Raw genomic sequence first — 12,796 nt, 5'->3', positions numbered from 1 at the left:
AGAGTTCTGATATCAAGTCAGATTTGTTCTGTACTTGGAAATTTTCATTTGTTGATCCCAAATGAATGACTTTATGCTCATTGCATTAAACTTGGAGGCACAGGGGAAGTGGGAGTGCCTAGGTTTAAGTTCTGGCTCTGCAGCTTGGCCTGTGGCCTTGAGCTAATCGCCTCACCACTGACCCTCAGCTTTCTCACTAAAGAGGAGGAGGGTCAGATGAATAAACATACGTGAAGGCACTTTATAAACTATAAGTGAAATCAGGATCTGAGTTTGTGTGTACTTTTTCATTCAATCATCCTACAAATTTTTATTCAATGCCTATAAGCAGATGCTACACTAGCTACTGAGGTTACAGTTCTTGCCTCGAATCAGTGCCTACAGAGATGATACAGTTGGCTGCCTCCTGAGTTTCCCATTTATACAATTAACTCTCTGCTCCAGTTTTGTCTTCTAAACATGTGATGATAATTCCTTCTCTGCTTTTTCTAGGTCTCTTTATTAATAGTTTAAGTATATATGACAGATGATCCTGACAGCATTCTAATTGAGGCCTTTTTCTGCATTGTTGCAAGTAATTCTAGTGGAAGCAGTTTTTCACAGAAATTCATAGTATCATACTATTTTCTAGTTTAGAGCAAGTGGGTTTTCTGCCACTTCCTTTCCCACATGGCCGCTGTCTCTGCCATCTCACAGCACTTTTCCTATGCAGCTGCAGGCCGTCATCCTCTTTGTGGCACCCTGGGCTACCACTCGGAGCCTGGCTGAGAGGGCAAGCAAGCCCTTTGTTTACTGCCTCGGATTCCCACCTATTTCACCAACATCACTGAAGATCTAGCAAAAACCTGCCAAAGTACTGTCTGCTCTGCTGCTCACTTACTGGGTGGTTTGGGACTTTGGAGGCTTTTCTGTCTGGTTGGATGACACAGCCGGGGAGGGAACTGACAAGAGCGAAGGATGACATCTACTGGACAGCAGGGCACAAGAAAGGGCAGTCTTGTCTTCTGTTTTCTTCTCATCCTTTCTCTCTAAAGGGGAAAAACAGAATCTACATTTTGTGTAGAAAATAACATAACAAAGCTATATCCACATTGGACTTTGTCCCCGTAGTTTGCTATATAGATTGTTTCTTTGTAATGAAAGCACGGTAGGGCTCAGTGAAAGGTTAAGTGATATGTATCATTCATTCATTCATTCATTCCACAAATAATTCCTGAGTGCAGGAGATACAGGAGTGGATGTTACAGTATTCTGGTAGGTTGGAAATGTAGTTGCAGTGAAGCACTATGAGTCCTGTGTGTACAAACAAGCCTCAAAACTGTCAGGGAATGTTGGAGGAACTCTGACAATCATGACACATTTGAAGATACAGAAAAAGATGTCTGATCAACACCACTTGATTGCATCAGGCCCAGAAGCCCTGTGGAAGAGCACTTGAACTCGGTCACAATTGTAGAGATGCAGCTAATAGTCTGGGCAGTTCCTAGAAGGGGACTGTAAAAAGAGATGGTGGACATCTGAGAGAAAAAGCACGAGAGATCAGTTGGGCAGAATGAGTCTCAGTAGCAAGGCTTGCTGACTGGGGAGATAGCGATACCAGCTACTCTTGACGTGCTGTGCGCTGCTGGAAGGAGGAGGGGCAGGACGTAAAGGAAAGAACTCTGTCAGCAGGGCCGTCCCCCTCCCTTGTGGCAAACTCCTCTGGGTGTAAGGAGCCAAGAGCACTGCTCTGCCAAGTGCAGAGAGAACACGGGAGCAATGGCGGCAACGGAGTTGAGAGTCAAGGAAGATCGCTGGCAGAATGAGAGAGCAAGCCAAGGTATCAGGAAACTATGGGGCATTAGGGCAGAAAGAATGAAGAGCTTCAGACAACATTTCACATGGATTCATAAAAAATACCAGGGAGGGTCTCTCAAGAAAAAAATGCTGAATGTTTTGCTAATAAGAGGAAGGGAGTTCCAGATCAGTAAGATTTGGAGTACTGCAAGTGAAATCTGGGAAATAACCATTACAGGTCAAAGGGTTAAAATTAGATGTCATATCTTTATGATGGGCAGATTAGTTTCATTTGGCACCATCCATCCATATGGCCATAACACTTAAAAATACTAAGCTTACAATCTTTGATAATCCTTAAAAAAAGGATCACACTGATTGGCTTAACAAAGAGGTATAGTAGGGGAGAGCTCTACGATTTAATTATTGAAGATGGATACAGAAAACATTCCCTTATATAGTAGAAATTTGCTTGATTGCTTATTTGCTATAAGTGTATAGTTAATCATTGTTGAATCACAGTAAGTAGGCACTTTTTACATTGTAATGGCTGGTGGAAAAGCTTTAGAATTATTAGTCTGTACATAGATTCATCTTCCATCAGCATTTGGGCTGCTTCCAAATTCCTGGATTTTTTAGCACTGAATCAGAAAGAATAACCTATAAGGAAAACATACAGAAAACAGAGTTTTTAAAGTAAAAACTTTTAAAGAGCAAAAACACACAAACCAGCAAATAGGACAGTCCACAAGCATATATGCCTACTATGTAGCCACCTGGAAATAAATACAAAGACAAATGAGACATGGTCCCTACTCTCAAGAAACACTTGATCTATCCTAGTTTATACATTCATGAGGCAAACATTAGGATCAAAACAGGTTACAAGTTCCTATAACTTATTCCTTCCTATCACATAAATTTAAATTGGATTTTTGTGTAAAGGGAACTAATCATTTGGAAACACTGAACCATTTCCATTAAAAAGTAAAATTACACCTTTTAACATGAGATCATTTCTAGAACACAGATAAACAATTACATGTAATTAGGTTTGTGTACCCTTCAGTAACCCTCCAGAGCATAGAATTATTAATATGGTAGTTACAGTAGTTTTCTATTGCTTCTGTAACAAATTACCACAAATTAAACAGCTTAAAACAACACAGATTTATTATGCCACATTTCTGCAGGTGGGGAGTCTGGGGTGGTTGGGCTGGTTTCTCTTTTCCAAATTTAACAAGACTGAAATCAAGATGTTGGCTGGCTGGGCTCTTACAGGTTTTGGAATAATCTGCTTCTGGGCTCATTCAGGCTGTTTGTTAGCTGAACACAGTCTCTTCTCTATGTAGGACTGAGGACCCTGCTTCTTTGCTAGCTGTTAGCTGGGAGCCAACCTGAGCTCCAAGAGGTCTCTTGCTGGTCCTTACACTCGGACCACTACATCTCAGAGACAGAAAGGTGTGAAAAATCCTTCTCATGCTTGGAATTCTCTGATGCCATCTACTGCTGTATCTCGTGTCCTTCTTGCACTGTATTTCTCTGAGTGATTACTCTCCTTCCTTTTCTATTTTTAAGGGCTCATGTGACTACTTTGGGCACCTCTGCATAATTCAGGATAACTTCCCTGTTTTAAGGTCAGCCAGGTAGTAACCGTAATTCCATCTGCAAAGTCCTTTCACAGCAATACCTGGATTAGTGTTTAGCTGAATAACTAGAGGATGGGAGTCTTGGGAGATATCTTTAAAATTCTACCTATATGTGCATCTAGACAAAATAAGGAACCAGCCATAACCAAACTTAATAGGTCTGCTAGACAATGACCTTGTTTATCTGGTATCTCAAAATTATTATTAGCCAAAATTACAAATATTTATTTAATAATTCAGTATTTAGAATTTTATAACATACAAATATATAATAAAATATGCCAAAAATAATAACTACCAGGACACCTAAGTATAGATGCAGGTCAAAGTAGATAATTATAGCTTGAATGTCATGCAAAATGCAAAATTTTCTCTAATGCAAGCAGTAATCTGACAATTGATATGTCAAAGGCAACAAGAATTTTCTGCTGTTATTTGAGTTTTCCTGTTAGGAAAAACATTTGAGCTATATTTCCAAGTTATTATAATTGCTTAAATAAGGATTCAGTCTGGATTGCACTATACCTTTCAAAGTGGGTGGGAAGCAGATGAAACTTATCTACTAGAGAAAGCTTTTGGTCTTTAGCTGGAGAAATAATCTTACTCAGAAAGGCACATCTGGTAAAGTTTATTCAATAGTGTTTGCATTGACACTGTGGCTGAGACCTTTTCATACAATGTGTATACAAGCTACCAAGTGTACTTAATGATTTTCAAGAAACTGAAATATAAGCAATATATTAAAATGTATAAATCAGACACTGCTGAAATGGTAAGAAAAATAAGAGTCCAACTTTTAAATTAGCCATGTGATAGTATGAAACAATTTAAGAAGCTTTCAAGAGGTTAAGTACAAGGTAATTGAAGCATCAATAAACAACTGTGCAAATAGATATATTTCATAATATCCAATTAGTTAAAGCCCAAGAATTTGCAATTCATTTTATGGATGAGTGTTGATATTTACCTTTGCATTGTATATGGAAGTACAAGTGTAAAAAAAAATGAAGATTATAAAAATTTTAGGAGATTAGCATAGACTTCAAAATATTTTACACAGCATTTCAAGTACCACTCACTTGAATAACAGTGTGATAATAATATATATGTCTCTTCTGTTATTTAAAGGGAAGTAGTCAGAAAATATGGTCTATATGTGTACTGTCCATTACAGTAGGCAATAGCCACATTTATATTAAATATGGGAATTTATAATTAAATTCAAAACAATTTCCCTTCAGTTACATTAGCCACATTTCAAGTGCTCAGTAACCACATGTGACTGGTGGCTACTATACTGGATAGCAAAGATATTGGACATTTCCTTCAGTATGAAAAGTTCTATTGGGCAGCACTGACCTTGAAAGAACTATTAAATAGCTATTAAAATATTAACTGTAGCAATGTTGAGATTACTTGCAATAAAATATTAAGTGAAAAAATACAGGTCAAATAATATATACACATATACCATTAATTGCAATGATGCAAAAATTCAGGTTAATTCCTTCATTCCTGTTACTTAGTACTTACTAAATGTCAACATGTCCTGGGTAGGTCTGGGGGAACCAAAGATGAGTCAGACCTATTCCCTGATCTCAAGGAGATTATAGTTCAGTAGGGGAAGACTTAAGGAAACAGTGTGTGAATTATGGTATTGCTGGATGGGGTACAAAAAAAGGCTCCCCAGACTGAAGCCACCAATTCCACCTAGGAAAGGAAATCAGGAAAGGCGTCCCAGAGGAGGACGCATTGGACCTGACTCTTACAATGTGAGCAGCTGCTTACTGGACAGACTAAGGAAGAGGGAAGGAGAAAAATAGGCTGTCAGTCTGATGGAGAACTGGACTGGGCACTTTTTTAAGGTCCAAGGCTTGCTTGGGTTCGTAACTGTAGTTTAGAACTCTATAAATAGTTTTTAACCTGGATTGAACCAAGTGCTGTGAGTGAAGGAAAGCATGAAGATGGAATAGGAGTGGGATTGCACCGTGTGCCAGGGAGAGCCTGAAGCACAGGTGTGAGGATATAGATCCTTTGTCAGGCAAAAGAATCAGTTTTAACCCTGAAGTGAACGTAGAACTGAAATATTTTAAACAAAAACATAAGAGATCAGAAGGAAGTGCTAATAACAATAGCGTTAGGGTTTTTCTTTATTATTATCCAGTGACTTTCTTTTTCTTTCCACTATCTTAAACATCTTCTGAAATGTGGGCATATTTGGTTTATAAATCTATTTTAAAACTAAAAAGACAAACATTTGCATCATCTACTGGTTCTCCATGAAATAACTGGTTATGCTTTGTTGTTACTTGGCATTACTAGTTAAAAGTAAAAACAATCATCTATTAACCAGCTTTTATTAAGTACTTTTCTTGGACCATTCATGGTTTTAAGTACTTTACATGTATTAATTCATTTAATCCTCACAAGCTATGTGAGGTAGCTACTAACAGCACCATTATACTGATGAAGAAATTCAGGCATTAAGAAGTGAGGAAACTTGCCCATCAGCACAAAAGTATTACGTGGCAGAACCAGGATATGAAGCCAAGCAACCTAAACTCAGAGCCCCAAACTGACTTTTTATTTAATTATCTAGCAATTGAAAATTTCCACCATCTCACTCTGGTTTGCCCTTAATCATTATATTTTGGGAACATTCAGTTTTACTATTCTTAAAGCAAATCCTAATTTAAGATGGTAAAGATAGGAATGTGACTCCGTTTAAAGAAATTCAAAAGGTCAACCACAGACATCTGCATATCACACTTACTCACTTCAAATTTTTGGTTCAAATGTCTCTCCTAGAACATGGCCAGGCACGGGTAGATACTCCATACATATTTGCAGAATGAATGGATGAATAAGTTGACAGTGAATGTTTCAAAAAGATGAAGTATTACTTAGTATAAAAGATGACTAGAAAGAAATTAATTTTTTTCAATAGTAAGAAATGTGAGAAACGGAACTTATATTATAACCTGCTTCTGAAAAAATTTAATTAAGCCAGAATGTTATATTCTCTAAGTATCACAGATAATCAGAATTTGATGGTTTATCTCCAGATATTATTAATGATGAGCAGGTTCATGATGGAATATTATTGAGCCAAATGTAAGCAGTCAAAGTGTGAGTGAAATCAGTGATTGTAGGACCAGATGAGAGAGGAGGCACGTTGAGGGTCAGGAGTATCATAACACTGAGAGAAGCTTCTAAGGAGCATGAATCCAGGGCAACTAGAGACATCTATCTGAGGGGGAGGGGGGAGAAAATATCTGATTTAATTGTTCACTGGGTCTGATGTGAAAGCTTATAAAAGAGCAAATAGCTAGCACTGTCAGAAACAAACGTAAGGCTGAACATTTAAAGTTGTAGTCACTTGATTTACCTCTCTGAGGAAGACAAGTTTCATGAATGAGGAAAGAGCATATTCAATATTATGAAGTGAAATTAGAAGCCAAAACAAATACTAAGACTGTATCTCTAGAAACTATCCAGTTTTCTTTGTAATAAAATATGTATTTTTCAAGACTCTATGCTATATTTTCATCCCTGTGATTTATTTTTTAATTACAAGTTTGTACCTCTTTATCTCTTCACCTACTTCACCCATCTCCCCAACCTGCTCCTCTATGGCAACCACCAGGCTCTTCTCTGTGTTAATGTGTCTGTGACTGCTATGTTTGTTCATTTGTTTTTCAGGTTTCACAAAGAAGTGAAATCATAAGGTATTTGTCTTTGTCTGCCTTATTTCACTTAGCATAATACCCCCTAGGTCCATCCATGTTGTCACAAATGTCAAGATTTCATTCTTTTTTATGGCTAAGTAATATTCCTTGTAGATCTATATCACATCATCTGTATCCATCCCTCCATAGATGAATGCAACTTAGGTTGCTTCCATATCTTAGCTGTTGTAAATAATGTGGCAATAAATATAGGAGTACATATGTCATTTCAAATTAGTGATTTTGTTTTCTTTGGGTAAATTCCCAGAAGTGGAATTACTAGGTTGTATGGTATTTCTATTTTTAATTTTTGAGGCCCCTCCATATTGTTTTCCATAGTGGTGGCACCAATTTACATTCCCACCAACAGTGTATGAGGTTTCTTTTTTCTTTACATTCTCACAAATACTTGTTATTTCTTATGTTTTTTCATACTAGCCACTCTGACAGGTGTGAGGTGATATCTCATTGTAGTTTTGATTTCTGATGTTTAGTGATATGGAGCATCTTTTTCATGTGCTTGTTGGCCATCTGTACGTCTTCTTTGGAAAATGTCTATTCAGGTCCACTGCTCCTTTTTAAATGTTTTTTTGGTGTTAAGTTATATGAGTTCTTCATATATTTTGGATACTAACACATAATTGGATATTTCAGCAGCAAACATATTTTCCCATTCAGTAGGTTGCCTTTTCATTTTGTTGATGGTTTCCTTTGATTCAGACAATTCTTAGTTTAATGTAATTCTACTTTTTTAATTTTGCTTTTGTTTTACTTGCCTGGGAGACATATCCAGAAGAATATTACTAATGCTGATGTTTACGAGTTTACTGCCTATGTTTTCTTTTGGTTTTATGGTTTCAGTTCTTACGTTTAGAGTTTATTTCTGTGTATAGTGTAAGACAGGGGTCTATTTTCTTTTTCTTTTTTTTTTTTTTTAGGAGAGCCAGGGAGAGACTTTTATTTAGAAATAAAGTGAGAGAACAGAACTCCTGGCTCATGCCAGGAGGGGATAAGAGAGCTCAGGGTGGTACTTTGTCAGGGGAATTTATATGCAGTTGAGGATTTTGGGGAACTGATAAAGGACTTAGAGGTGTGGACTTGTTAAAAAAGGTCTTAGGATGTTTGTCCTTGATGAGACATTAAGTCCCTTTTAGCATGCTAAAGTGAATCTTACACATGATTACAAATGATTAACATAATAAAAACATGGGCTACTTTCCTTTATCTGGGGAATATCAACTGATCTCACTGAAGAATGACTCTAGAGCTTAATGTTTAACACAGAGTTTTGGTAGGGGGTTTCCTTGCATGTAGTTACATTGCACTGACTGTAAATATCCTGCCTTGCTTTTTCCGGAGGCCCTCACCCTACTCTGACTATACCCATGGCCCCTGTGTCATTCCCCCCTCTACAGATGGAGACCCTAGCTGCTGCTAGGGAAAGGGGGCGACGACCGCTCTGGCTGCTTCATGTTGAGAAGGGGCGCAGTAAAGGGTGCAGTTAGGTCTCCATCACTGGTCAGTCGAGAGGGCCTCGGAAGATGGCACTTTTATTCTGGGTTCCATTACTATTTGCAGTTTCATGGCTTCTCCAAAGTTATCCCAGACGATCACCCGAAGAAGATGCCGGGATTCTTGTTTGCAGAGTTGAAGAATGAACTTAACAAACACTCAGGGTAGGAGAGCCAGGAAGAGGCTTTTATTTAGAAATAAAGTGAGAAGACAGAACTCCTGGCATGACAAGAGAGCCTCACAGGGGTCTGTTTTCATTCTTTCACATGTAGTGGTCCAGTTTTCCCAGCACCACTTTTTCCCATCATGTATTCTTGCCTCCTTTATCATATATTAATTGACCATATTGGTGTTGGCTAATTTCTAGACTCTATTGTGTTCCATTGATTTATGTATCTATTTTGTGCCACTACCATACTGTTTTGATTACTGTAGCTTTGTAATGTAGTTTGAAATCAGGAAGTGTGATGCCTTCAATTTTGTTCTTCTTTCTCCACATTGTTTTTGTTGTTCAGGTCTTTTGTGATTCCATATAAGTTTTAGGATTATTTGCTATAGCTCTTTGAAAAATGCCATTGGTATTTTGATAGGGATTACACTGAATCTGTAGATGGCTTTGGGCAGTTTTAACAATATTGCTTTGGGCATGTAAGTAATATTCATTCTTTCTATTCACACATATGGAATAGGTTTCCATTAATCTGTGTCATCTGCAGTTTCTTTCATCAATGTCTTAATAGTTTTCATTGCACAGATCTCTCACCTCCTTGATTAAATTAATTCCTAGGTATTTTATCCTTTTTGATACAATTGTAAATGAGATTTTCTTGATTTCTCTTTCTGTTAGTTTGTTATTAGCATATAGAAATGCAAAATTTCTGTGTTTTAATTTTGTATCTTGTAGCCTTACTGAATTTATTTATATGTATTCTTTCATTGTAAAGGGTCTGAACTATTAATTTCACTTTAAAAATACAGTCTTTATAATTCAAGTTCCATCTTATAGTCTTGATGCAGAAATGTTGATTTAAATAAGCTTATTCCAATCCTTAAACATTTAAGTATGCATTGTACATTTATTTCTTATATTTTGAATAACTGGGGTAATTAAAAGTATTAAAGAAGGCATCATATTAATCTGTTCCTACCTGGAGGGTAAGTAAGATGCTGCTCAATGTATAGCTTGTATTCCATTCTTCAGGGTTGTCCAAAAAGTCTATATAGGGTTGGTCAGTCTGTTGATCTACTGTATTAAAATAATACATTAACATTGATACATATAATAAAATTATTATTTAAAATTAGTAAGATCAAAATATCATAGGCAAAGTTAGAAAGCAAATGGCAAGCAGGAAAATTATTTGCAATGAATGTGACAGTCAGTGTGCTGTTAGGAGCATGGACTTTGGTGTCAGACCTATATAGATTTGAAAGTTGACTCCCCCACTTATCACCTATTGTGACATTGAACAATTAACCTTGCCTCTCTTCGCTCCTTTTTTTAATGTGTGAAATTGGCATATGATTAAAGTACCTACCTTCACTGAAAAGAATTTTAAAAATAAAGTACTGGCATATAGTGAATCCTCAAAAAAATGATAGCTATCATTATTCATAATACTTTTATTACTGTATAAAAAGGTTTTGCAAATGAATAAGAAAAACATTAACATTCCTATAGGAAAATATTGCAATTAAAGGTAAGAACTGAGAAGAAAATTTTGAAAAGATGAAAAGAGGGGTTTTTGACTTAGTCTATTATACTGTATTATAAAACTGTAATAATTAAAACTGCAGTGGAACACAAAATTAGAGTGAACAATATAATAAAAGAATTTAGAAACAAATCCTAGTATATATGAAAACTGTTAGACGTTAAAGGTGAAATTGTCAGTGATGAAAGAAAATATGATCAACAAATGGTACAAAAAGTGCTGTGAAACTACTCATCGCCCTCCAGTATATATTTTCCTTTCTTCCATTTCTTTTCTCTATAATAAGAAACACTATGCCTCTGTCTCCTCCTTCCACCTGGCAGCTTCAGATGAATACATGGTTGCACCCACTTTTTCGAGCCTTTCCTCTAGCAAGATACAAAGATGTGACTAAGTTTTCATCATAGGATATCAGCAAAGTGTGCAATTTCTCGATCATATTTTCTTAGGAAGCTGTTTGCCCACTTTTTCTTTTTCCCTCTTCCTGTTGACCAGAAATGGTGACAGAGTAAATGCCTTAAATCCAGAAATGGAACCCACTCATTGAGGATGGTGAAACCTCCCTGTCAGCTTTGTTCCTTTATATATAGATTAGAAAGATACACAGAAGCTTGGCCTAGGCCCTAACATAGTTAATTATCTAAATCAGTATTTGGCAAAAAAAAATTGAGTTAAATATGAAAATATAAAACTATAGAGTAACTAGAAGATTAAAATGATTTGACTGTGCTTGGGAAAGAATCATGTAAGTTCAAAGACAATTGCAAAAATCTCAAAGGACAAGACTAACAGATATGATGCCATAAAAAAGTTTAAATCCCAGACATAAAAACATCAACATAAACAAAATTTTAATTAATTTTTTAAGTTGACAAAGGGAAATATTTGCAACATCTAGGACAACGTGATAACACTGTTAATAACTCTGACAATTCACAGAATAAGAAACACAATCAAAAGACATAAAAAATGTTTAACTCATAAGTATTCAAAGAAATGCTTATTAAAATAGCAGCCAGTTATTAATAAATTGGCAAAAAAATTCTCCAAAAGATCTCCCAGATTTGTGGAGTGCTAAAATGAGAACTTTATATACACTTACTGGTAGAAGTGTAAACAACATCTCCAAAGGCAATTTAACACTACCTATCTAAAGAATTGGAACTGTAAGTAGTTATCTTTTAGAGTCAGGGGGCTAACAAATAACATGCTTGTCCTCCCAAGTTCATATATAATGAAATAGACCAAGTGTTGAAAGATGGAAGTAAAAAACATCAACTTTACTGTATGCAAGACTGAAATGGAGAATGTATTTGATCAACAGCTTTAACCTTACTCCATGAAACTCTCCCTGATTTGAACTTAACCCTCAAGTGAAGGCATAAGTTTCCTGCCTGGAGAAACTGAGACCAAACCCATTCTGATGTCAGGCTGGTTGGGAAAAACAAATGTCAAGAAAGTGCTGAGCAACACATGTTTTTTTTCTCCCAATTCTCCAATTAAGTAAGTCATCCCAGGAGGAGGGAGGGAAGGAAAGAGGAGCAATCACAAGTTTTCCCAAACTTTTCCCTCCTAGAGACAGAAGTTCTCTCTACTCTATGGAAATGGGAGGGATGAGGACTAAATGATAAAAAAATAGGTCCTTCCACCCTTGTTATATGTAATCCAGTAATTTCACTCCTCTTTATTTTGAGCAAATAATGGCAAATGTATATAATTGATTTTGTACCATCAGTTTGACTTTTAAAATAGGTTTTAATTATTAAAGTAATAATATACTTAGAAAAAATTATGTAGAAGTATATGAAGTAAAATATGAATGTTACTAATGCCACTCTTCAGAGTTATTACCAGTTGGTCTATATACATATACACACACATATGTGTGTGTGTGTGTGTGACTGCAATACATGGTTTTGTTTTTTTATTACATGAAGTTATATTTTACATTTTATTCTCCAAAGTGTTTTATTCATTTAACAGTAAAGCATCAACATATTTCTGGTTCTGTTTATTAAAAAAAAATTTGAGCAACAACTGTGTGGTATAGGTAGTGAAGATTCTAAGAATATAACAAGGACCAAAAAGTCCAGTCTTCATATATCCCCAATTATGTTTAAAAGCAAGGTATGTATAACTACAGGAAAACTTACTTAAAAATTCCCATATTAATATTCCCATATTAGTTATTTCCCTATTTCCAACATTGTTACTGGCAACAAACATCTTTAAATATTAAACATACTCTTGCATACTTATGCTAGTATTTCTGCAGAATAATTTGTAAATATAGTATTTAAGGCTGTTTGCTTTTATATCTGGTTAGAAACTGTCAAACTGCTTCCCAAAAAGATCACACTAAGGTCATCACTATGCCAGAGAACCCATGTTTGCCCACCCCTAGTAAATAATACTT

The 12,796-nt window shown here is 36.0% G+C and overlaps 1 protein-coding gene across 1 annotated transcript in view; it reads right to left on the bottom strand.

Annotated features, from left to right (window-relative positions):
- UBE2U (ubiquitin conjugating enzyme E2 U) overlaps positions 1-12,796 on the bottom strand; it is a 53,427-nt gene that overhangs the window by 36,322 nt on the left and 4,309 nt on the right. The window contains 5 exon segments of the mRNA XM_037024328.2: positions 881-1,028; positions 1,581-1,830; positions 2,285-2,403; positions 2,406-2,436; positions 9,814-9,911. Of these exon segments, the coding sequence (XP_036880223.2) occupies positions 881-1,028; positions 1,581-1,830; positions 2,285-2,403; positions 2,406-2,436; positions 9,814-9,911 (646 nt within the window).

The sequence above is a fragment of the Manis javanica genome, chromosome 4 (genome assembly GCF_040802235.1).
Source record: "Manis javanica isolate MJ-LG chromosome 4, MJ_LKY, whole genome shotgun sequence".
Classification (NCBI taxonomy): Eukaryota; Metazoa; Chordata; class Mammalia; order Pholidota; family Manidae; genus Manis; species Manis javanica.
The sequence above is the reverse complement of the archived record's forward strand: the minus strand, read 5'-3'. Positions and strand labels throughout refer to the sequence as shown.